General features: G+C 41.5%; 2 protein-coding genes across 2 annotated transcripts; both read left to right on the top strand.

Moving 5' to 3' along the window:
- Window positions 1–16,685: 16,685 nt before the first annotated feature.
- Window positions 16,686–17,669, top strand: LOC121684593 (olfactory receptor 52Z1-like). Its single transcript, XM_042064653.1, has one exon. The coding sequence runs from the start codon at window positions 16,686–16,688 to the stop codon at window positions 17,667–17,669; it is 984 nt and encodes a 327-aa protein (XP_041920587.1).
- Window positions 17,670–19,571: 1,902 nt separating this feature from the next.
- LOC121684591 (olfactory receptor 52Z1-like) lies at window positions 19,572–21,509 on the top strand. Its single transcript, XM_042064652.1, has 2 exons — window positions 19,572–20,505; window positions 21,454–21,509. The coding sequence occupies exons 1-2, from the start codon at window positions 19,572–19,574 to the stop codon at window positions 21,507–21,509; spliced, it is 990 nt and encodes a 329-aa protein (XP_041920586.1).
- The last annotated feature ends 4,740 nt before the right edge of the window (window positions 21,510–26,249 follow it).

Here is a 26,249-nt window from a genome sequence, read left to right as displayed (position 1 = left end):
GCGGCCTGCACACTCATTGTTTCAAAAGGAGTAATTTTGGCTTTGTCAGAACTGGCCATTGTAGGCTACGTAAAAATAAACAAGCAGGCATGGACTGGCCTTCGGGCGTACCGGCATTTGGTGGGCCGACGCACATTTTTAGGCCGGGGCTGTCATAATAATAATAAAAAAAAATGTTTTTTTTAAAAATCCACTGCGACGGTATTTGAGACACGAAACGCAGCCCATTGGTTGATTTTCCTGACGGACATTGGGCTAGTCCAATGACATCTCTCAGCCCTCCCCCTCACCTCACAGGGTTATCAAATGTTGCCATTTGAGCTGTCTGACCGCGGTGAGAAGTTTGTTTCCGTCTGTGAAATTTAGAAAATGGATAATAAAGCACAAAAGCGCAAAGGGGGCGCACAGAAGCTGCGAGACAAAAGGCTGAAAAGCCTACAAGTGGACGCAGCAAAATGTGCAAAAATCACTGAAATGTTCACCCCAAGGCCGACGACTACAGCGGGTGCAGGGCCGTCGTTTGATGTGCAGTGTAGTGACACACAGGGAAAAGTACAGGTGGATTCGGAGGAGGTGGAGAGAGATTTTACGGAGGAGGAGGAGGAGAGAGACGTTACCCAGCAGGGACAAATTGAGGAAGAGGTCAGATTCAGAATAGCTACTGTAAATGTTAGCAGAATGAAGAGGGACGTTTCATGCAGAGAGGGCTGTTGTGTGTGTGTGGAGGGCTGGGTGACCACCTGCTCCTCCGCTTTCGATTGACAAGCCAGACTGTTGAAATAGAAGTGGAGGAGTCACAGGCAGATGTAGACTATTTTAGCCGCCCTCATTCCACAAAGAGGCAGGAATTCTTTAAGTTTCACCCACAAGAGGATGCCACAAATCCTGTCGTCCAGAGGCTCTTCACTAGAACGGACGACATGGCATGGAAATGGCTGACTTATAGTGGTCAACGTCATGCTTTATTTTGTTTTCTTTGCCTTGCTTTTAGCAAACCCAATGATCCAAGTACTTTCATTAGAGGAATGACAGACTGGAGGCATGTGCACCAAAGAATAGAGGAGCATGAGAGAGGCATGACACACAGAAAATGTGCTGAGGCATACTTTTTAAACTGCTCCAGAGCAAGCATTGGTCACCTCCTTGAGGGAAGACAGTTGACAGAACACCGTGAGCAGGTTAGGAAGAGACGCCAGGTGTTGGAACGTGTAGTGGAGGTTGTGAAAGTCATAGGCTTAAGCTACAGACAGGAGCACAGTGAAGCTGCGTACACCTTGGACATTGATAGTCTCGACCATGGCAATTTCCTAGAACTAATTATATTGTTGGGGAAATATGATGTTTTCTTAAAAGAGCACCTCAGCAGTGTAATTGAAAGAAGCAAGCAGATCCATGCTTCGGGCACACAAGGCAGAGGCTCTCTGATCACCCTCATGTCCAAAACAACTGTGAATGCAGTAATCGATGCTATCAAACATTTAATTCAAGAGAGCATCTCTGCAGACATTAAGAAAGCAGGGATGTTTTCTGTGCAACTAGACACAACTCAAGATATTAAAGGGAAAGAGCAGTGTTCTGTGATTTTGAGGTTTGTCACGGATGCAGTTCATGAAAGGCTGGTTACAGTCGTACAATGCAGCGCAACTACAGGACAGTCATTTGTGACTCTGTTAACTGAAGTCCTTGAACGTCTGAAATTGGACATAGGCCTGTGCATTGGCAACTCCACCGATGGAGCCTCTAATATGCAGGGGCGATACAGAAGTTTCTCTGCATTAATGGCATCCAAATACCCCACCCATCAGCATGTGTGGTGCTATGCACATGTCCTGAACCTCGTGTTGTCCGATACCACCCATAGTGTTATTGAAAGTGGCTCACTATTTAAACCTGCTGAATGATGTTGCTGTATTCATCAGGGAATCATATACAAGGGTGAGTGTGTGGGAGACCGAGAGCCAGGACAAGAGGCACAAACGCATTTCAACAATTGGAGAGACGAGATGGTGGGCTAAACATCATGCCCTGAGGAAAGTTTTCGGAAACTATGGCAGACCTGGTGGCCTCTTTGTTGAAGTGGTGTCCACACTCTCTGCCATAATGAACCTGAATACACTTGCATCAAATGGACGAACCAAAGCCAGAGGATACCGAGATGGCTTACTCCGATATGAAACTGTGCTAACAGCTCAGTTATTCCTCCAGATATTTGAGTTCACTTCACCACTATCAAAATACCTACAGACCAGAGGAATGGACATCCTCTCAGCACATAGGATGGTCACCACAACACAGGATTCACTGAAAAAGATAGCAAGAGATGTCCCGGCAGTCTCGGCAGCTGACTGTTTTGTCCATGAAAAGTTAGAGGAGCACGATGAACTAGATTTGGAAGTGGAGGCTGCACTGCCTCAAAAAAGGGTGAGCAGGAAGAACGTCTTGCCAGGAGAGATGGCCCAGGATGAAAGCCTGAGTGATTCAGAAAAGGCCTATGAGGTGAATGTTCACCACCAGATTCTTGATACAGTTGTTGAGGCCATGCACCAAAGATTCCTCACCCATGGCACCCTGTATGCAGATTTATCCCTCCTACATCCCAAAAACGTCCCACTTATCCAGACCAGTGGCAGTGCGCTCCCTGAATCTGCACTTGAAGAACTCAGCAAGTGCCTAGTTGTGTATGACAGCAGGGCAACTGTTACCAATCTACAAATTGAACTGAGAAACTTGGCACAGCAATGGGACAGGCTGGTACAATCGCCCGACTACACAACTAGAGCAGTTGAAGAGGAATCAGATGATCAAGAAGAGATGGACATAATAAGCAAAACCAGTGTCTCTTGCAAAGAGTGCCCCCTGTGCTGCTACAAAATCCTTCTCAAATTTAATATGCTGACTCAAGCATACCCCCTACTTGGGTTGGCATACAAGTTTTTGCTGACCCTGTCAATAACTCATGTGTCCTGTGAGCGGTCATTTTCAACCCTCCGCTACATCAAAAACAGAGTTGCCTGTCTGCCAGCAATCTGGAAGCCTTTATGTTGATGGCCATTGAGAAGGATGTACTTGTGTCCCTTGTGACACAGTGATTGACAGAGTTGCGGAGAAGAGCGAATTATTGAAGAAACTGCTTTTGTAAAGTGAGATTTATGATAAATGAATACATTTGTGTTAAATTAGTGATTTAATTACACGTTTTGACAGAAAGCAATGTGATTATTGCTTTGCTCTCTCCTCTCCTCTCTCAGGATTATTGGAGGGCCATTCAACATTTTCTCAACCAGCTGCCCTGTCCCTCAGGGATGTTCCTGGGATGTGCCTTTCATTGGTGTGGCTCACAGGCATTATTCACATTTAGCATATTTGGAGTGAAGGTTTGGGTTTGCCTTTCCCTGATGTGGAGTTCACATGTGTTCTTTTTCTTTCATTAGCACCAAGGTCTAGCAGCCTTTTGTCTCAGCATATGGTGCCACTTTGAGGAGCTTTTTTTACATGGATGTATGGTCTTACTGTAGGCCTAATTGTCTTATTTGTATTTGTATAAACAGTATATTTCATTAATACTGAAAAGACTGTTCTAGCAGTGTCTCTTTGACAACCACTTTCACTTTAAGATGGGAATTGTGGCACTGTAGCCATCTCTCCCAAGATGAAAGTCACTGTAAGTAGTGAAAGAGCGTATGCATTTTAACATGTTAAACTCTTAACCATGTAGGCTACTGCGCTTTATTTTCACTTTTTGAAACACAATGTGCGCATATATCCTCTGGTATGTCGTGTGCCTCAGCATATCGTATAAATAATCATGGTGGGCCGCCATGGCCAAAAATGCCAGGGCCATTTTTTGATCCCAGTCCAGCCCTGTAAACAAGTATCCCCCATCCAATGATATCGGCAAATGTTTGTTTTCCAAAGTAAGAATTTCACTTCACAATGCACCTTCGATAATGAATAAGCTCATTACACTTTTACACGAGCATGTGTATTTTTATAAACGAAGACATTTCCCTACGTTTGAGCCTTTCATTTAGACGCAAACGGAGAATTCGCCCCGTAAAACGGTTATCCAAAAAAACTCCGGCTAAAGTGATTTTTTTGGAAAACTTTGTTTATGCGTTTGGTTGTAAACTGTGGTAAACAGAGTTTTGGGCAGCCAACGTCACAGTATGTCACATTGCGACCAATGTTTACAATTACATGTTCTCACGTGCGACTTTTCAGGGTTCTGATTGGTTAATGTGAGCTTGAGCTTATCGTTAGACTGCCACTGTGGTTTGGCGTGCTCATGACAGCATGTATGTACACGGGTTCGTGTAAATGCAGTTTTATTTGCAAATGATGGCCAGATATTAGTTTAGGAAAATACCCTGCTTCGTGTAAACGTAGTCTGAAGTCAACCACCTTGATTGGCTGATGATTGTAACGCGGGAATGATTCCAAACACCTCCCTTACAATGATGAGTGACAGGTGACAGGTCTGAGAATGTGTGCGCTACACAAGGACAGATGATGATGAATAACTGAATAAAAAGGCCTACATGTAGCCTAAATTAATCAAGAGTAAGGCAAAACAAATAGCCTAGTAGCCTAATGAAACATAGGGATTGATGTAGTATCTTTGTAACATTATTAAATTAATCTGTTACTATGCCTATGTTTGCAAAGAGAACATTTTAAGGTGATTCATAATAACGTTACATTTAATTTACATGTTGACAATGAGTAGCCTAGTTTTGGTTGTTGTTGGTGGCGTTATTGCATGTTAGTTATGCCTACAATGCAAAATTGCTTCCTCACGATTGCAGCTCTGTAGCCACATAGGATTTCAAAACATGGCGAAATGCCAGAAAAACCCGTTTGTGAATAGGTCTGAGTTAGGAGTCCTCTCGACTTCTTTTAAGCGGTCACAGAGGTGAAAAGGGGTGAAGGGGCAGGGCTGGAATAACAATTCATAGACCCCCGGTCAGGCGGTCAGTTAATAGGCCTATATTGTGAAGATTTTTCATCTGTGAGGCCGTTTGTTTACAACTAACATTACATTTAATTAAACTGCTTATAGGCTATGCCGAAATAGTTTAACATTTTGAATATTAGTGTCGGGTGAATTAGGAAATGTTCCCAAAGTAGCCTTATGGCTGAAAGCTGCTTGGGATCCCCCCTGTCAAGCAATATACATGTAACCATACAAACCCGCGGCCTGCACTCATTGTTTCAAAAGGAGTGATTTCGGCTTTGTCGGAACTGGCCATTGTAGGCTACATAAAAATAAACTTCCAAAACTAACGAAAAATATTTATTTTCTTTCAGTTAATTCAAAAGTTTCCAAAAAGTTAAAAACAGATGACGTGATGCGCATTATTGACATAATGCGCAAATAATATTGTCACGACTCAGAACAGGAATCAGTTGCAGATCAAAATGATTTATTTACAAAACAGTCCATCAGGCAAATCAGAGTCCAGGTACAGGCAGGTTTCGTAAACAGGCAGGCAGGCAGAAACAGACGGACAGGTACAGGCAGGTAATCCAAAACCGACAGGCAGAAGACTTCGTCAAAAACAGGCAGGGTTCAAACCGGGAAGAACAGTAACTAATCTCTTTAAAGAGCTTCACGCTAGTCCTCACTCACGTGGCAGCCAGATAGCAAACAGTACATACCATGACGATCTGACAAAAGTGAACTAAAAGGGCAGTGTTTAAATACTCCACAAATCAACACAAAATGAGAGACAGGTGAACAGAGAAATTGGAGGGAATTCAGCAAAGGCAGGAAGTTGCCCAAATAAGGACATGGGTGTGACTGGGCACATGACCCAACACATGGCTACAAAAACAAAGTCTAGAATTATCACACTACAACAGGTAGGGGGAGACAAAAACAACAGTCCATACGAGAGTCCTGACGAATATAGCCTAGATATTCCAATATATTCAAATACATATGTTTATTTTAAAGGGAAAATTTGAACGTCATTTTTGAGCAATTTTGACAGCCCTAGTCCACTGTAAGCTACGCCAATCGGCTATTAACACCTTCCACCTAGCCCCGGTGAGTGGGGGTCGTTATATTAGGTTGGATTTTGTAGTTAGGCTACTGCAAATGTAACACCCTCGTTTCTATGAAACTGGAAACAACTGAACCAGGAGACTTTGTCACAAGACAAAACAGAGGTCTCAAAGCAGATTAGATTAACGTGAGCCTGTGGTTTAGATTTGTAAGACAAATATTTGGTTAGACTAGGCTAGCTAACTTTACACTGACACAAGTAACAATGCTCTGAAGTCACGGTCAACATGAAATCCAAAACTTTGATTAGTTGAAATTTCCAGCTCAACCACAAATAATTGACCTGTAGCTAAGCCCCGCCCCCCATTGTTACCGTGTGAAAACTCAGACAAACAAACCAGACTTGATAAGAAATACATTGTGGACAATGGCAGCTGACAGTATATGAAAGCAAGCTTTGAGGACGTTTTGATCGATAAGAGGATTTACTTTCCTCCAGAAGCAATCAAAAGGGACTTAATTATGCTATGGAGGGGTGTATTCAAAACTTTAGAATACATACAAGGTGACAAGCAGCTGTGGCGAGTAGCCGTGCAAAAACCACTGACGTTAATGCTAGCTAGTTAGCTAGTGGAAGATTGATGCTAAGATATGTTAGGTTACGTTAATATTTGATATAGTAAGAATATAGAATACAGACCAAATAAGGAGATGGGGCGGAGACAGACAGATGACAGGCAGGTAACACAAAGCACATGGGGAACAGGCAAAAACAAACACAGGACAATACACAAAATGGCCACCAGGGTGGCACAAACTCCAACAGTCCGGGCCAGATCCTGACAGTACCCCCCCCTCTACGGACGCCTCCTGGCGTCCCCTGAAAAGTCCAACCAGGGTGGGCGGAGGGGGCCTGGACGGAGGGACTGGTCATACAGACTGTGACCACGGGGCAGACTTAGACGGCTTGGGCAGGGAACAAACAGACAAAGACTGGACTGACTCGGGCAGGACGACAGACTCCGACACGACAGACTCCGACACAGGGGCAGGAACAAAGACAGTGACAGGAACAGTGACTGGAATGGTGACTGGGACAGAGACACAGACAGACAGAGACGGTGACGGGAACAGAGACGGGCACGGTGACTGGCAAAAAGACAGGGACAGACCACTCAGGAGAGACAGGAACAGAGAAGGGCTCGGGCAGAGGCGGGGACCGCTCGGGCAGAGGCGGGGCCGGAGAGTCAGAGGGAGGCGGATCCGGCTCAGGCAGAAGTGGGGCTGGACAGGCAGGCAGAGGCTGGGCTGCCGGCGTGGCGTCGGGCGACTGTGCTGCGGACTGGGCTGCAGACTGGGCTGCGGGCATAGGAGCGGGCGCCTCTGGGCTGGGCACAGGAGGCATGGTGTCGGATGACTGGGTTGGCCGACGCTTGGCACGTTTCCTCCTGGATGAGTTCTGGGGGGAACTGGAACTCCTCAGGCTGGGGTTCTGGACCTGAAGCGGCCGGCTGAAGGCGCAGCACGCCCACCCTAAGCCCCTGGCAATGAGCTGGAGGGGCAGGGTCCGGCGGGAGACTAGCAGCCTCACTGGAGGGAGCAAGGAGCGACTGAAGGCTCTTACCCAGACCTGAGAGCTGGTCAGCCAGGGTAGCCATTCCTGGAACCTTCTGTAGCCAAGGCCTTGAGGAAATAGTCCTCTCCATCAAGGTAACGATAGCATGCCGGCGCTCCAAGTCAGTGGACTTCACTAGCTCAGAGTTGAGCCTGCTGAGAGTGTAATCCACTTGACTCAGCTCCTCCATTGGGAAGTCAGAGTTTGCTGGGTCCATTTCTGGTCGGATCGTTCTGTCAGGGTTGTGCAGGAGGACCCAAGTGCAAGACTCCAAGAGGTAGGGATGTGACGCTCGAAGCTGACGTTTCGAAACAGTGTCGAGCTTCCGAAACGCAAGTGTTTCGAACAGTGTTTCGAAGTGTGGTTCAAAATGCCCATGTCACGTGACCATGGCTTAGTGAGGCTTCGTGGTGTTTCAATTTGGTTTGGACAGGTGGCACACTTGCCGCGCGAGCCAATTACCCGAGTAAACACCTGTTTGATCTAAATTACAAAGTCCCAGAATGCTTAAAAGTCATTCAAACACATCCTATCTTTGTGGTTTTTTTGTGAGGAGAGAGATTTTAAGAGATATAGCGACATAGAGACATATAGAGATATAGCGATTTATAGTGCATTCTTGATAGGTTAGTGATATAGATTAATTGACAGGCTAGAGACAGACAGTAAGCGATAGTTTAGATAGATATAGTCTAGTGACGTTAATATTTAGATAGTAGCAGAAGTAAAAAAAATATATGACTGATGCCTTTATTTCAAGAACAGCTGACCCTTTGAAATACTGGCAGGAGAGGAGAGTGGTTTATCCAAACCTAACTGTGATGGCAAAAAAATATTTGTGCATGCCAGCAACAAGTGTGCCTTGTGAAAGAATTTTTTCCAAGGCTGGGGAGGTTTATTCAAAAACAAGAAACAGATTAAATGCCAAGACGGCAGAACAACTGTTATTCCTAAATAAAAATGTATGTTGACATACAAAAAATGTGTTGTTTATTTTTCCCATGTTGTACCTGATTAGTCTAACCTGCTTCACATGTATCCTTTATTTCCCTACAACATGTTCCCAAAAAAACCCCTGGGCCATAAGCATAGCCTACATTTTAAAACCATTGTAGCATTTTCCTCTCCAGCATATTCCAAAGGATAATGTACTATGAAACTGAAATAACAAAACATCTAACTGGCAGATATAAAAATGTTCTAGTTACTGAACGCATATACGAGTCTGAAATTTCTAAGCACCAGCAGGGAGTCGAACTCCGGCCGCTCCGGCCGAATGCAAGTGTGTTAACCACTGAACCACGTGGCTGTGGACGAAATGTTGCGTTCCATGTTGGCTATTTATATTCTTCGTCTGAAGCAGTTGTGCTTCACGGTCAAAATGTGATGTTAGCAAAACTGGCCACTAGATGTCACCATGGAGTTACGTGTGTCGGATTGTTTCGAAACCTCGACACATTCTGGCGCAATTGCTTCGAACGTTTCGTTGTTTCACAAAGCCTCGTTCTGCCCATCCCTACCAAGAGGCAGAATTACAGACAAAACACGATTTATTTTAACACGAACTTAACAATTAGACTTACTTACAACAAACAGGACTTGGGCTAGACCAGGAGAAACAGAGAGACAATCTGACAAGGAACAGAGAAACAGGAGGGTAGAAATACACAGAGCAATTAACAAAGAGACAGAGGACTGGACGAAACCAACGAGACAATAACAGGGATCAGGTGAGGAGGCAGAAATGGAGGGAAAACAAACAAGACAGGAAGCACAGACCAAATAAAGAGATGGGGCGGAGACAAAGACAGATGACAGGCAGGTAACACAAAGCACATGGGGAACAGGCAAAAACAAACACAGGACAATACACAAAATGGCCACCAGGGTGGCACAAACTCCAACAGTCCGGGCCAGATCCTGACACCTACATTACGTCGAGCTGTTGCAAACGCGAGAGACGTCCTGTAGGCTACTGCTGATGAAAATATACCCCGTTTTCTAGCCTCTCGGGGTACCAGCTATCAGAATTACATGTCCCCCATGCAAAACGTTTGACCATGGTTATCCGTCGGGGTTTTTTGAGTTAATAAACTCCATAAATAACCATTAATTTGTCATTTTATGCCTGCTCCCTGTTGTTTCCTATGGAGTTGTCCGAGCTGATGTCCGAGTCCCATTGAGGCTGGACTGTCATTGGCTCATCAGCGTTCTAAGGGTGGCGCTTAGCGACAGGTCAATTCTGATTATTTTTAAAGCTACCTTGTGTAAGAACTTCTCCCATCTAGCGGTGAAATATGACAACCAACTGAATATTACTTTCTAACCCCTCCCATTCCGAGCGCATTTTAACTCCTACGGTGGCCGTTTCATGCCAAGGTTAACATGGCTTCCAGTACTACGACTTCGTCCAGTCAGAGAATGTCTAATAAGGGCTACATTTAAACTTCATGTAACTGTTAAGACTACAGAAATATACAACACAACTACCTCTATTTTTTTTTATATATATGTCCTATATTTCTATTTTGATACATACATGTTCTATATTTCAGTCTTGCACTTTAATTTAATGTTTATTGTCTATGGCTATGTCCATAGTATGTCTATGTCTGTATTTAAAGCATGTCTATGTCTGCATGGGAAAGTAAGAAACGAAATTTCAATTCTTTGTATGACCAGTGCATGTAAAGAAATTGACAATAAAAGCCGACTTGACTTGACTTGACTTGACTCTGGTCCAGTGTTCCTTCCAGTGATGAGGTTACTTTAGAAAACAATTACACATTGCATTTAGTTATATAGCCAGTAAACATGTTGGGTATAGATAGATAGATAGATAGATACTTTATTGATCCCCAGGGGAAATTCAAGTATGAGGTACATACCTCTATGACCTCTATGTAAAGTGAATAGCCTAATAGTTTTACGTTTTCGTTATTTTGGTAGGCTACTATTTCATTGCTAGCATCAGCTATCAGGTTCCCAAACGAATGCATGCTAATGTTAGTACAGTATCAGTGCTATCGTTATTCTGTATGTGCGAGATTAATAGTGTAAAGGCAATGTTTACAGCGCAACCTACTATTTTTCTCAGTGAGCAGAGTCAGAGATCAGTCGATGCAACGGAGGTGCAAGGGAAAGGTAAAGAAAAGCGATGAGCCGGTGGCAGAGGATCGGTGAGACCTCCTAGGCAAAGAAAAAGTAAGACTCCAAAGATGACGAGGAGAGAGTGGAAGATGCAGTGACTGACCTGTCTGTCACACTAGAAATGCTGGACACTTCTGGAGTAGTTAATACTAGAGGGCTTTCCCTTCATTGGTGTTGATGTGACTGCTCTCAGTTCTCTCTCATAGCTGGACAAAAAAAGAGCAGTACATGTTAGAATGTCTCACTTTAGCCACAAACAAAGTACATTCATTTTATGACCGTGAGGAAAGATGTATTTTGGTAGATGCATTGACTAAAGTTCAATCAAAGCAGTTCTGTCCGTATTTTATTGTTCTGCATGATAATGACTTAGACCCTCAATGATCAGTCTCAATGGCTGGTTGGTCTACCTTGCTCCATTCACAAGTGTAACAGGTGCCAACAAGTGATTGGTAAACAAAGATATCATTCATTTTTCAACCAATTCTTTTAATGCCTGGATTTATTACAGAAGACTTTTACACTTACCAACTGTCCTCCTACCAGCACCGCAGTCACGCTATCCGGAGAAATTCTTTGGTCACCTCTATTAATGATTTATGGCTCCTAATGACTTCCATTCAACACATGTAAACAATGAGGGAGCCGTAAACCGTTAATATATATGATATATCACTTTATTATATGAAATTATCACGTTATTTCAAGGCTATGCTCATTTATACAATCAAATTCTATTTTAAGCTCGGTTTAAGACATGGTGAGATGATATTCACACGGTGGATGATATTGTTATAGGCCTATAGCCTATGCCTATCGCCTATGCGAACACCCAAGCATTGTCCAGAATATTCTGCACCTGTGTGCAGTAGCCCAGGGATGGATTACTACATGGGTCTACCGGGCCCAGGCCCAGGGGCCCAAGGGGTCAGGGGGCCCTGAAGCCCAAGTCTTTCCATGAAATCATTGCCTCAATGTCAACAAATCAGGATGTAGGCTATGAATCTGATTGAATTAAAGTATTGGCCATCCCCAAAATGCACCAGAATACAGGAAATCACATCAAACAAATTAAAAATGTTCTGGGGGAGGACCCCCAAACCCCCTCCCCCCTCCTACATATGCGACAGTTAATGTGGGGCCCTTAACCCATTCGCGCTGGATGCTGCGTAGTGCAACATTGACCCTCCCGCTGGATGCTGTGTAGCGCAGCATGCTTTTTATTTCATGTTTCTAGGTGCTACAGAGGCTTAGATATTACATTTTGGTAGACGTTGACAATTTTTTGTATGTTTTCAGAAAACCCTCAGGAAAATAAGGTTATTTAGTCGAGAATGTTATAGGATTCTATAGGCGTTTTTAGCAGGCATTTTAGGAGTAAATGGGTTAATACATCTGGCCCCAGGGGCCCAAAAGTTCATAATCCGTCCATGCAGTAGCCTAGCGGAGTGGCAATCGGGAGAGTCGGGAGGATTCCCGGTGGGGCCGGGCTGATTACTGTAGTGTGATCTCAAAAAATACATGCTATTGCTATTGAAACGCTGCAGTAATAGCTATTGCATGCTATTACTGCAGCGTTTCACTTCTCACTCCCCGCGTCCCCTCCCGACAGCCCTGGAAATGACTGCGATGACCTGACATACAGGCTACTGAGCCAGAGCGCTCTATACATTCACCCACATTGTGTGAAGATTCGCATATTTATCAAAGCCCTTTCTCCCTCTTGCGTCAAGTTAGCGAAAGTTTTGTTTATTGTGTTGATAAGAAGATGAAGCAGAACTATCAGGCTGTGTGAGCAGGCTACTTCTTCACAGAACCTCTCTCTCGGCCTCCTTTTCAGCGGCTCTCTGCCGATACACACACATCCCTCTTCGCAGCTCCTCAGTCAGCTGGGAAGAGACCACACACACGTAGCCTACACACACATACAGACATGCACAAAAATAAACACTCATCAAGCAGCACTGTGTAATAGCAGTCAGGGTGCAAGTTCACCACTAGTTATTATTTATGCCAGCCATGAGCTCTCGTGACCTTAGTTCGTTTAGTTTCGTTATCTTGAAATGACGTGATAATTTCATGCAAAAACGTGATAAATGTCTTGTAAAAACGTGGAAATATCATATCTTTAAATAACATGATCGTGATTCGTGATATCGTGATTATCGTGAAATAACATGATAATTTCATGTAATAACGTGATACATATCTTGTTAAGACGTGAAAAAGATATTGTTATAACAAGAAACTTTTCACGTAATTACATAATACCGAGCCTTTTTATTTATTTTTGTGTGGCAGCAATACGCTTCCGTAGTCACACACACACACACACACACACAGTCACGAGTGAACACACACACACACACAGAAACACACATACACACAGAAGCAAACACACATATACACACATCTACAAACTCATTACCAGAGGTGGAAAAAGTATAATATATTGTATGAAAATATTGTACTCAAGTAAAAGTACCAATACTTACTATTACTGAAGTACAAGTTAAAATACCGATCTGAAAATGTACTCAAGTAAAAGTAAAAAGTAGTTCATTTAAAATGTACTTTAAGTAAAAGTTACTTAGTTACTTTTTTTGGGGGGGTGGGGGGTGGGGGGTACCAGAACAACCAGTTTTACAAGAGACTTTCTAATGAGGAGATACAGCACTCAAAAAATCTTCCATAGTAATGCATGGGGTTGTCTACACATATCACAACCCTTCCGCGGCAAAACGTCAACATGTGAATACATTGAGCCAATAATGTGGTGTGTTGTGAATACATTGAGCCAATCATGTGGTGTGCTGTGAAGACATCGTGCCAATCATCTGTTGTGATCTCGCCGCTGGAGCAAGATTGATGTCGTGAAGCCTTGCGCACACGCATTTCTGCCAAAATAGATACCCGATAAGTGCCTAAAAAGCGTTGCAATATGGCCACCGAGTGGAGGTACTTGCCTAAAAGGACTTTGGTCCTAGCTCGAGTTGCTGCAGCCAGCAGCTAAGGCAGCCATGTTCATGCTCCCAGTGTGTAGCGCTGTAGCTGCAGCAACTCGAGCTAGGTAAAACCGATTGTTTCAGTTTTGTTCATACCGACAGTACTCAGTGACGTTGAGAAATGGAGATCTATGTGAAAAATCACCGGAGTTCTCCTTTAAGTTTGAGCAGTAGTTGATTTTCAAAGTTAGTTGCACTCATCCTTGATCGCTTTGCAGTGAACAGTAATCCAGCACAACTGAAAAGCCCCTCACAGGCAGCTGAGGCAGGCAGGCCAATGTTGAGTTGCAGAGAGTTTTTTTAGATTTGGAAACGAGCAGAAGGTTCAGCAGATTAAAGGGTGTCGGACTGGGGGGGGGGCATTAGTAATAACTCAGATAATCCACACATAAAACATCCAAACAACTCCATAAGTAGAGTCATGTGTAATGAAGTGAAATAACACAGGGAAAAAGTATTGAACACGCTAAGAAAAAGCACTAAGGCAAGGAAAGGGAAGGAACGAGCTGGAATCTGTAAGTAGTTAGAGAGTAGTTATCCTTTCTATCTGTGCAAATTAATATAAGCTTGGTTAGTAGCCTACATATTGATGGGCTATAAAAAGGTTTTTCATTACCAAGGTGTCACACAAGAAACATTTCATGATGGATAAAAGCAAAAAGCTCTCCCAAGACCTTTGCAACCTTATTGTTGCAAAACATATCAATGAAACTGGTTATAGATGCATTTCAAAACTTCAGAATCTTCCAAGCAGCATGGAAGCCATTATCTGCAAGTGGAAGGAACATCACTGCATCATCAACCAGCCATACACAGGATCTCCTCGCAATATTTCTGACCAGGGAGTCAGAAGGATAGTCAATTCCAAGGGCCAAGGACCTCTCTGAGAAAGCTCCAGAAAGACTTGAAGGCAGCCAATTCAATTAAATTCAATTAAACAGTTCTGGAAGTAACTAAAGATCAGGATTCACAAGAGGGACCCCTGGAATCTGTTTGGAACAATGGGCCAAAATCACACCTGATACTGCGACTAATACGTTTTGTCATACAGGAAATGTCTTGAAGCTGTCATTACAAACAAAGGCTTTTCCACAAAGTATTGATATCAATACTTTTTTTCCTGTGTCATTCCACTTTATTACACATAACTCTTATGTTTGGATTTTTTATATGTGTGTTAATATAATGTGTGGTGAAAAATTTGAATAGACTCACTGGAAGTTTAGGCTAATTAAAAAAATATTAAGCGTTCAATACTTATTTTCACCATATATTTATTTTACCTGAATATTTTAACTTCCAAATTAAATGTCAAAATGAATGTCAGACGAAATGTAAAGTTTGACTAACTGGATTTTGTATGCAAAACATAGTGAAAACGGTCTAAGGTCACGCTCACTCTAAAAGAGCTAAATGGTTTAGTCCGCCTGCACGATAGTCTATCTTTTCTTTATTTAGTTGAGCATCGCTAGTAGTGGACCGCTAATTGTTGTGCTGCTGGTGCAATGTCTTTCTCCAAGAAAGCCAAGTCAGGTTACCAAAAACAAAGGCCGAAACAGGAAAAAGAGAGACATCAAAATGAGGGGAAACAACTAATAAACTTCTTTCCAAAGAAAGGTGAGCACAAACGTCAAAACACGAAAGCCATGGTGTTTGCTTGAATAGGCTATCTCCGCAATCATTAGGGCTAAAACGAACTGAGACAACCCATTGAAATAGCGGAAAATACACTTTCATAGGTTAGGCTACACATGTAATCTGAGGCATCTTGTGATCCAGCTCCATCTCCATCACTTTCAGAAAGACTGCATGGCGCCAGCTTGATTCAGTCCTGTTGTAGGCTACATGCTGATCTTTATCACTAGGCTAGTGGTTTAGGGTGCGATTTTTTTTCTCTCCCTTTCTGTTTTTGTTAGTCTTAACTTTTTTTTTTACTCAAGTAACGGATGGGATTTTTGATGTAGCAAAGTACAATACTTCACTCAAAATGTAATCAAGTAAAATTTAAAATACCAATTTTATAAACTACTTAAAAAATACAAAATACACAGAAAAACTACTCAATACAGTAACGTGAGTAAATGTGTTACTTTCCACCTCTGCTCATTACACACAGACTGAATGTGCAGGACTGACCGGCGGTCATATTTTCTAGTAAAGTCTGCATTGCACTTACAAACTAAACCTTTTAGCTAAATTTTTCATATGTCAAAAGACAAATCCGGAGCTCCTCACATTTCAACCTGAGAGCAACAAATGGAAACAACACTCTAACCTGTTAACATGGGCACCAAAATGAAAACGGACTGGTAACACAGCTGACACACAGTCATGTTGCTTCTGTTTTCCCAAGAGAGAGGTCCTCAAGTTTTTTTTCTCAGAGCATCCAATGTGATTGTAGAAGATAAAGTATATAAGTACCAGACACAACTAGTAGGCTGAGGAAGGTTAGGGCAGGTATTGATCCCTGGGCATATTCAAGTCAGGGAAAATATTACATTTAAATTGTTAAAGCTTATCACAAATAATGTCTCTACTTAGACATATGCCTTGTAGTTGTGTTATTTAATATGAACCAATTACTGGTAAGGTATTCTGTTGGTATTATTTTTCAGTATTTCAGTGTGATATAAGGTGATTCTGATTAAGTGTATATGACCACCCACTTTTGAAAAATATTTTGTGGTATTTCAAGTTTAAGCATTCAAGTTCATGCATCTCTCTAGTTTAAAATCAGAGAAAAAAATCAGAGAATTTAGACATTTTAATAATTAAATATTGTGTATCATCAGTTTTATATGTCATTATGCCTGTGATAGCTTACAAGGCATTTACAATTAACTCTTACATTAATATCTTCAATGTCTCAATATTTTTTTACAGTTGGAGCACTGGAGGAAACTTAATTATGGGGGACGTCTCAAATGCATCACTGAAAGAAATTATATTACAGACTGGTTTCTCAAATGTGTCCTCAGTTTTAATTTTGCAAGGCTTCAATCTGCCTTCTGCCAGTGTTATTCCTGCCTTTCTATTTGCCAGTCTGAATTACATGCTCATTCTCTTCTGCAACCTTGTACTCCTCCTCACCATTCTCTTAAACAAGAGCCTCCATCAGCCAATGTACTTGTTGCTGCTGAACTTACCCATCAATGATATTATAGGCTCTACTGCTCTTTTTCCACAGGTTATAAATGAACTGCTGTTTGACTCTAGGCGTATATCATACGTTGCCTGTATTATCCAGGCTTTTCTTATTCATATCTATGGAGCAGGCTCTGTGTTCATATTGACTGCCATGGCTTATGACCGATATGTTGCTATATGCTGTCCATTACGATATGGAACAATTATGAGTAATGCTCATGTTATAAGAATAATTACGTTGGTGTGGCTTTGTAACTTGCTTTTGATTGGTTGTCTGTTTTTCCTTCTTTTACGATTGCCACGCTGTGGCTCCCAAATGTCACATTCTTACTGTGACAATCCCTCACTTCTTAGGCTTGTCTGTGCTGACACAACTATTAACAACATTTATGGGCTGGCATTGGTAGCAATAACACAAGTGGTAGCTCTTGCCATCATTTTCATCACGTACATTCAGATCCTTGTTGCTTGTTTCAGAAGTAAAAGGGCAGATACAAAAACCAAAGCTCTACAGACTTGTGCAACACATTTAATTGTGTTTCTGCTTTTGGAATGCTTGGGTCTTTTTACAATTATTTCTTACAGGATACCAAATCTTTCCCCTCAAACAAGACGATTCATTGGTGTTTTAACTATGGTATTTCCTCCCACTTTAAACCCAATTATTTATGGCCTAAAGACTAAAGAAATCAAAGACAAAACCTTTAATTTTTTTAGGACTAAAATTCTCCCAGGTAAGGGTTGAGCACTGATGAATTTGTAATGCTGCTACACAATCGCATGTGACAATATTTCAATGTTAATAAATGAATGTCAAAATATAGGAAGATAAAGTAAATATGCCCCATGCAATCCTAAGAAATAGCCTATACTGTCTACTCACAGATGATTTATTAATTCAGCTCCCATATGCAAGCACATATATTTTTCTTCTCATTTTAATTCTGCAAAATTCATCTTGATTTGTGAAAGAAATCTATTAATATATGTATATGGTCATGTTATGATACAGTAGAGGAGAGCCTTAATTTGTTTGTGCCTGTGGGATATAAAGTGTACATCTGTAAACTAACCATAGTAGTTAACTTATTTTAACTTATTAAAACATTGTTCTGAGCATTTGCTTAGTATCATTTTTATACACTGCCCAGCCAAGTCGCCAACTGTAAGATTTAATTGGGTTGCATTTCACTATGATTTTGGCACACCTTCATGCGTTCACTATGGCATTTCATTTTGACAACCCCATACAGCCTGACAATATTTGTTTTTGTCCAGAGTTGCATTATTTTTTGCTAACATTTTGCATTAATGACAGGAGTCTTCTTGACCCACCACATAAAAGTTTTTTCAGCATATTCCACAGCACAAACGTCAAAACACGAAACCCATGGTGTTTGCTTGAATAGGCTATCTCCGCAATCATTAGTGCTAAAACGAACTGAGACAACCCATTGAAATAGCGGAAAATACACTTTCATAGGTTAGGCTACACATGTAATCTGAGGCATCTTGTGATCCAGCTCCATCTCCATCACTTTCAGAAAGACTGCATGGCGCCAGCTTGATTCATGTTCTGTTGTAGGCTACATGCTGATCATTATCACTAGGCTAGTGGTTTAGGGCGCAATTTTTTTTCTCTCCCTTTCTGTTTTTGTTAGTCTTAACTTTTTTTTTTACTCAAGTAACGGATGGGATTTTTGATGTAGAAGTACAATACTTCACTCAAAATGTAATCAAGTAAAATTTAAAATACCAATTTTATAAACTACTTAAAAAATACAAAATACACAGAAAAACTACTCAATACAGTAACGTGAGTAAATGTATTTCGTTACTTTCCACCTCTGCTCATTACACACAGACTGAATGTGCAGGACTGACCGGCGGTCATATTTTCTAGTAAAGTCTGCATTGCACTTACAAACTAAACCTTTTAGCTAAATTTTTCGTATGTCAAAAGACAAATCCGGAGCTCCTCATCCTCACATTTCAACCTGAGAGCAACAAATGGAAACAACACTCTAACCTGTTAACATGGGCACCAAAATGAAAACGGACTGGTAACACAGCTGACACACAGTCATGTTGCTTCTGTTTTCCCAAGAGAGAGGTCCTCAAGTTTTTTTTCTCAGAGCATCCAATGTGATTGTAGAAGATAAAGTATATAAGTACCAGACACAACTAGTAGGCTGAGGAAGGTTAGGGCAGGTATTGATCCCTGGGCATATTCAAGTCAGGGAAAATATTACATTTAAATTGTTAAAGCTTATCACAAATAATGTCTCTACTTAGACATATGCCTTGTAGTTGTGTTATTTAATATGAACCAATTACTGGTAAGGTATTCTGTTGGTATAATTTTTCAGTATTTCAGTGTGATATTAGGTGATATGACCACCCACTTTTGAAAAATATTTTGTGGTATTTCAAGTTTAAGCATTCAAGTTCATGCATCTCTCCAGTTTAAAATCCGAGAAAAAAATCAGAGAATTTAGACATTTTAATAATTAAATATTGTGTATCATCAGTTTTATATGTCATTATGCCTGTGATAGCTTACAAGGCATTTACAATTAACTCTTACATTAATATCTTCAATGTCTCAATATTTTTTTACAGTTGGAGCACTGGAGGAAACTTAATTATGGGGGACGTCTCAAATGCATCACTGAAAGAAATTATATTACAGACTGGTTTCTCAAATGTGTCCTCAGTTTTAATTTTGCAAGGCTTCAATCTGCCTTCTGCCAGTGTTATTCCTGCCTTTCTATTTGCCAGTCTGAATTACATGCTCATTCTCTTCTGCAACCTTGTACTCCTCCTCACCATTCTCTTAAACAAGAGCCTCCATCAGCCAATGTACTTGTTGCTGCTGAACTTACCCATCAATGATATTATAGGCTCTACTGCTCTTTTTCCACAGGTTATAAATGAACTGCTGTTTGACTCTAGGCGTATATCATACGTTGCCTGTATTATCCAGGCTTTTCTTATTCATATCTATGGAGCAGGCTCTGTGTTCATATTGACTGCCATGGCTTATGACCGATATGTTGCTATATGCTGTCCATTACGATATGGAACAATTATGAGTAATGCTCATGTTATAAGAATAATTACGTTGGTGTGGCTTTGTAACTTGCTTTTGATTGGTTGTCTGTTTTTCCTTCTTTTACGATTGCCACGCTGTGGCTCCCAAATGTCACATTCTTACTGTGACAATCCCTCACTTCTTAGGCTTGTCTGTGCTGACACAACTATCAACAACATTTATGGGCTGGCATTGGTAGCAATAACACAAGTGGTAGCTCTTGCCATCATTTTCATCACGTACATTCAGATCCTTGTTGCTTGTTTCAGAAGTAAAAGGGCAGATACAAAAACCAAAGCTCTACAGACTTGTGCAACACATTTAATTGTGTTTCTGCTTTTGGAATGCTTGGGTCTTTTTACAATTATTTCTTACAGGATACCAAATCTTTCCCCTCAAACAAGACGATTCATTGGTGTTTTAACTATGGTATTTCCTCCCACTTTAAACCCAATTATTTATGGCCTAAAGACTAAAGAAATCAAAGACAAAACCTTTAATTTTTTTAGGACTAAAATTCTCCCAGGTAAGGGTTGAGCACTGATGAATTTGTAATGCTGCTACACAATCGCATGTGACAATATTTCAATGTTAATAAATTAATGTCAAAATATAGGAAGATAAAGTAATTATGCCCCATGCAATCCTAAGAAATAGCCTATACTGTCTACTCACAGATGATTTATTAATTCAGCTCCCATATGCAAGCACATATATTTTTCTTCTCATTTTAATTCTGCAAAATTCATCTTGATTTGTGAAAGAAATCTATTAATATATGTATATGGTCATGTTGTGATACAGTAGAGGAGAGCCTTAATTTGTTTGTGCCTTAATTTGTTTGTGGGATATAAAGTGTACATCTGTAAACTAACCATAGTAGTTAACTTATTTTAACTTATTAAAACATTGTTCTGAGCATTTGCTTAGTATCATTTTTATACACTGCCCAGCCAAGTCGCCAACTGTAAGATTTAATTGGGTTGCATTTCACTATGATTTTGGCACACTTTCATGCGTTCACTATGGCATTTCATTTTGACAACCCCATACAGCCTGACAATATTTGTTTTTGTCCAGAGTTGCATTATTTTTTGCTAACATTTTGCATTAATGACAGGAGTCTTAAAACCCACCACATAAAAGTTTTTTCAGCATATTCCACAGACTTTCAATACTCAATAGGGTTCAAGTCAGGACTCTGTGGTGGCAATTCATCTTGAAAATGATTCCTCCCCCGAACCACTCTTTCATAGTTGGAGGCAGATGAATCCTGGCATTATCATCCTGCAATATGCCAATGCAATCGCGGAAGAACAGATTGAAGCAATTTACACGATTAACAATCAGAAATACTTTATTTATCCTGAAGGAAATTTGACTGTCACAACAGCACCGTCCTGTAAAAGCAAACAAACATAGACGTCAACGTGAAATAAGTTAAAAAGAAGGGAAAAATTAAAATGTTGCATCACTGCAGCAAAGAGGTGAATAATTGTAGGGTTTGATGGGCATTGGAAGGAATTACCTTCTGTGTAACATGGTAGATTAGCCTGCCACTGAAGGTGCTATTCAGCTGAACAAGCCAACATTGCTTCCACAGGCTTTGTGCAGTGGGTACTATACTTGATGGATTTCAACACACACCTTGGGGCTGTGTGGCCATAAGACAACTACTTTTTTATTTATTTTGTTAAATATTTTTGGGGGCTTTTTATTTAATGATAGGACAGTGGAAAGTGACAGGAAGCGAATGGGAGAGAGAGCAGGGGTGGGATTGCGTATGGTGCAGGTGCCCCAGCCAGTTGCGCCACAGCTGGGGCCAGACAACTTCTTTTTTATTAGGCATATTGGAATGAAGGGAGAATAGAGATCGAACTGTGTAGTCAGTCTCTATGAAAAAGGTCATGTGGTCTGATGACTCCAGACTAACCCTGTTCCAGAGTGATTGGCATATGAGAGCAGACGCGCCTGCAGGTGTACGTCCGTACGCACTGTGCGTACCATCAGGCTACTCAACAACAAGAGAAAATTTCCTGTGTGTGTGTTTTGGCCCACCATACCTTCCCAACGATGGACAGTATCCCATTAGCTGCATGCCATCAGGCTACAATTTACAATTTTCTATTGAAGTTAGTGAACACGTTATCAAAATTAACGCGCACACATTTTAATTGAGCAGGAGAGAGAGAGTACGCATGCAGGCACGCAACTAGGCTACTTGTTTTCTTTTACTCGGCTATCTATAGTTATCAGCACACAATGTTGAGCTATCACTAACTCAATACTCATCATGGATATCACAAGTTTAAACAACGAAAACAGAAAGGATGGATGCAGCAAAGCTAGGAGTTATTCCAGATGGGCAAGAACAAGGTAGGCAATTGCTTGTCAGAACGTTAGACTGCATTAGACAGCTGTTTAAAGCCAGACTTCACGGTAAGCTAGAACAAAACTAAAGGTAACTTTAGAACTTTAGCCTGTATAGGGCTGTATCAAGTTGTCCAAATGAATAGGTCATTGAAGACGTTGTTGTTGTATTATTGCATGTGAATGTTGCTATGCTATGTAAACCGGGAAACGGACAAATATTGTCCACGCGTGAATTTTTTTTTGCCCAGGGGGGTAGTGATGGGTGTACGTACCATAACATTAATTCCTGCAGGCGCCCCTGTATGAGAGTATGAAAGGGAGCATACAGTATAAGGCGATGCACCTCTCATGGGTACTGCCCACAGCAAAGTGTGGGGTATCAGTTGGTCTGGACACAGAAATGTTTTGTGTCTGTCAAATTAACTCAGACTACATGAATGACCAGGTAATTCCATCAATGGATTTTCAAGCATTAATTCAGAAATGAGTCAGAATGCTCATATTATGAAAAGGGGCTCAGGGAGCAGTTCATGAAAAATCATTTCCACACATAAATTGGCCACCACAAATTCCTGCCTGAAAATCACATTGTTAGTCTTAGGAATATTTCATTAAAATGTAGGCTCATTGCATTCAAACTGGCATGAAAGTTTAGCCTAGAAATCTAGACGCGCCCCTAGCGGCAGCAAATTACATTTGCTGCCGCTACATTTGCTGCCGCTACACTGAATTACATTTGCTGCCAGGGCTAGTCTAGCAACTCTCCGTTGGCTTGTGAGCTCCAGAAATCGAAACTCAATCAGGCCAATGAAATCGTGTATAGAGTCGTTAGGTAGGCTTAACATAATGATTGATGGCAGAGTTGCAACGGTTTGGCTTGAATTCCCTGCTACTTGAAAACAAACTAGATGTACCGCAGAGTGGTACAAAATATGACCGCCGCCCAGTCCAGCACATGTTTTCCACAAAAATAAGTCACGCTGAAAGGCATATATGATTCTAACTGTCTCACTGAATTGCATTATACACACTCAATTCTCACTGGTATCTGCTAGACAACAAGTACCAAAACATGATTAGTTCTTAGATTTCACATGTAAAATACATTTTATACAACCCCACCCCCATCTTGCCTGTTCATAATTCTGAGAAATTCTTGAATTGTGTGCATGTGTGCGTGTACATGTTTATGTTTGTGTGTGTGTGTGTGTGTGTGGGTGGGTGGGTGTGTGTGAGTGCATGTGCATGTGCTTGTGTGTTTGCCTGTTTATGTGCATGTGTGTGTGCATGTGCATGCATGCGTACAGTATATACAGAGGGTCCCCGTTAAAAATTGACACTTCATTCACGATAATGGTGATTCACGCAGCTGGGTGACATGTAAGTACAACTGCAGCCGCTTGGGGGCAGCATAGTCCGCTGTGGCGTTCAACGGTCGAACTGGACGGCGCATTCGACAGCAAGGACTGTGATTGGCCGAGTTTTCAGTGCGTTTCTCTGTTTTTAGCAGCCCCTGCAACATGCTAATCCACTGTAGCCTAAGCTTTGTACATAATGTTAAACATAGTTTTGGATTCAGTGGCAAGATTTCTTGATTGTATAGTGCCTGTCTCTCAGTAATGTTTTAAAATGAGAGCTTCGTCAGCTGGCAGTAGGCTACTTTGTCGGTAGTCATGAGAAGTTCGCTTGCTAACAGAACATAAAAATGCTGCCCAGAAACCTTGTGAATAGTTCTGATACTAACGAGGTTGAAATATAGCCTTTGCCTACAGCATCTCCTTAACAGTAAAGTTAACAAAATGACAACATTCATATGACAAAGGAAAACGAATCCGGTCACTCAAGACTGTGCCGCAGCCGTGGGGCAGAAGACGCTTGGTGGCCGTCCACAACGTTATAAACTTAACCTAAATAGTCGGCTGCTGTAAGCTACAATCGGATTTTATTGTATACCCCTGTTGTCTCAATGATGATAACATCTCATTTCCGACTATATTTCAAAGTGTGCCGTTCATTTGCATTATTAACATAACATCGTATTTTGTCATTTTTGGCGAAGACATGCATTCCGTTAGGGATATTGAACATATTTAACATTCTCTAACCATCGTGATTTCGAATTGGTGCAGTTGTCAGCACAAAAACTAATTTTATTCTTTTGCTCTTTTGCATTGCTCTATGCTGTTCTATGGTGCTTTCTGCCTCTTGGTTGCGCACGCATGTTTTCGTGGCGTTTCATAGAAATCCATATATAATGAGCGCATAAAACGACTTGTTGACGTTTTGGGACATTCATCTACATGTAGGCTACGTTAAGCTTTAAGGATTGTATGTCCTTAATTTATTTATATAGGCCTATTTAGGCTACTTGTGCAAACCCTGGATACTTTTATTGCCACACAACAATATTGGTGGTATTTGTTACATTAGCTTCAAAAGGCACCGCTTCAGAAAGCTGCACTGCTTGTGAAAGAAGGGGGTGGGGGAGGGGAGCTTGCAGCCAAGTGTCGGAAAAATGCATAGCCTACAACACAGAACCCGCTTCTCGCATTAGTCACTGACAGTAGACACGCTTCCAGCCTAATGACTTTCACACATTTTGAATGATTTACAGCAGGGGTCTCAAACACCCGGCCCGCGTCCTGCCCAATTCCGGCCCGCGACGTATGACAAAATAATAATGTAATCCGGCCCTTGAGGCTATTAATTGCGACAAACGATACTGCTTAAAATAGACGATAGATCCAGGTACGGTGACAAATCTCATTTGTAGGCCTACTCTACTCTTCAAACCCAAAATCGCTGCGCAAAGTTTTCAGGAAATACTTGAATTACACGCGAGAAACACAAAGACGTGCATAGGCTATGTAATGACGCGGAAGCGATGCAGGCCATAGTGTTGCAGAAATTGAAGCAGAAATTAAACAGAAATAGGCCTACACCAAATGTTGAAAAACGTTCACGTGTGATGAAGTCTTAGGTAAGCTATGTTATTCACCTATTCTAATTCTGAAGAAGAATATCCTTTTGGAGATTATGATCGATCGTCTATGACAGTGATAGTCACGGTGCGTCTCTGAATGGAGGTGCGTGTATACAACGGTGTCCACTAAGCATACCATGCTTGTTTCGACCCTCTGCCCAACATAGCTTGGAGGTTGCAGTGGTAATCGTGATAATAGTGTCCGTAATGGATGTGGTACAGACAGCAGGGCTAGTAGAAATAGGGCTCTAAAGAACTACAAAGTCACCCGCAATATGATGCGAACTTCTGGGTACTGCAGATTACCCGCGATAGGAACTGTTTGACCAGAATACTTTATTATAGGCCTATATTGTAGTAATCTATTACTAAACCACAACATCTTAGGTGTTGGTATACATCTTAGGTGTTTTCCTGTTAATTTGTTATGTGGGTCTTGACGTTTGGTGATTAATTGACAGCTGTTTTGGGACACGTTAAACTTTCTTTATAATGCGCATAAAACGACTTGTTGTTTGGGACATTAAGCTACGTTAAGCTTTTTCACGTTAAGGATTGTATGTCCTTAATTTATTTATATATTTAGGCTACTTGCGCAAACCCTGGATACTTTTATTGCCACACAACAATATTGGTGGTATTTGTTACATTAGCTTCAAAAGGCACCGCTTCAGAAAGCTGCACTGCTTGTGAAAGAAGGGGGTGGGGGAGGAGAGCTTGCAGCCAAGTGTCGGAAAAATGCATAGCCTACAACACGCTAACGACGCTAAGATTCACCAACAGAGCTACGGCCAAGTGGGCAGATACGGATGCCTGCTCTTCAGGTCATTCGTCACAGAGGAACACTATAAAGCCTGGAGCAAAACCACCAACTG

The sequence above is a fragment of the Alosa sapidissima genome, chromosome 15 (genome assembly GCF_018492685.1).
Source record: "Alosa sapidissima isolate fAloSap1 chromosome 15, fAloSap1.pri, whole genome shotgun sequence".
Lineage (NCBI taxonomy): Eukaryota > Metazoa > Chordata > Actinopteri > Clupeiformes > Clupeidae > Alosa > Alosa sapidissima.
The sequence above is the reverse complement of the archived record's forward strand: the minus strand, read 5'-3'. Positions and strand labels throughout refer to the sequence as shown.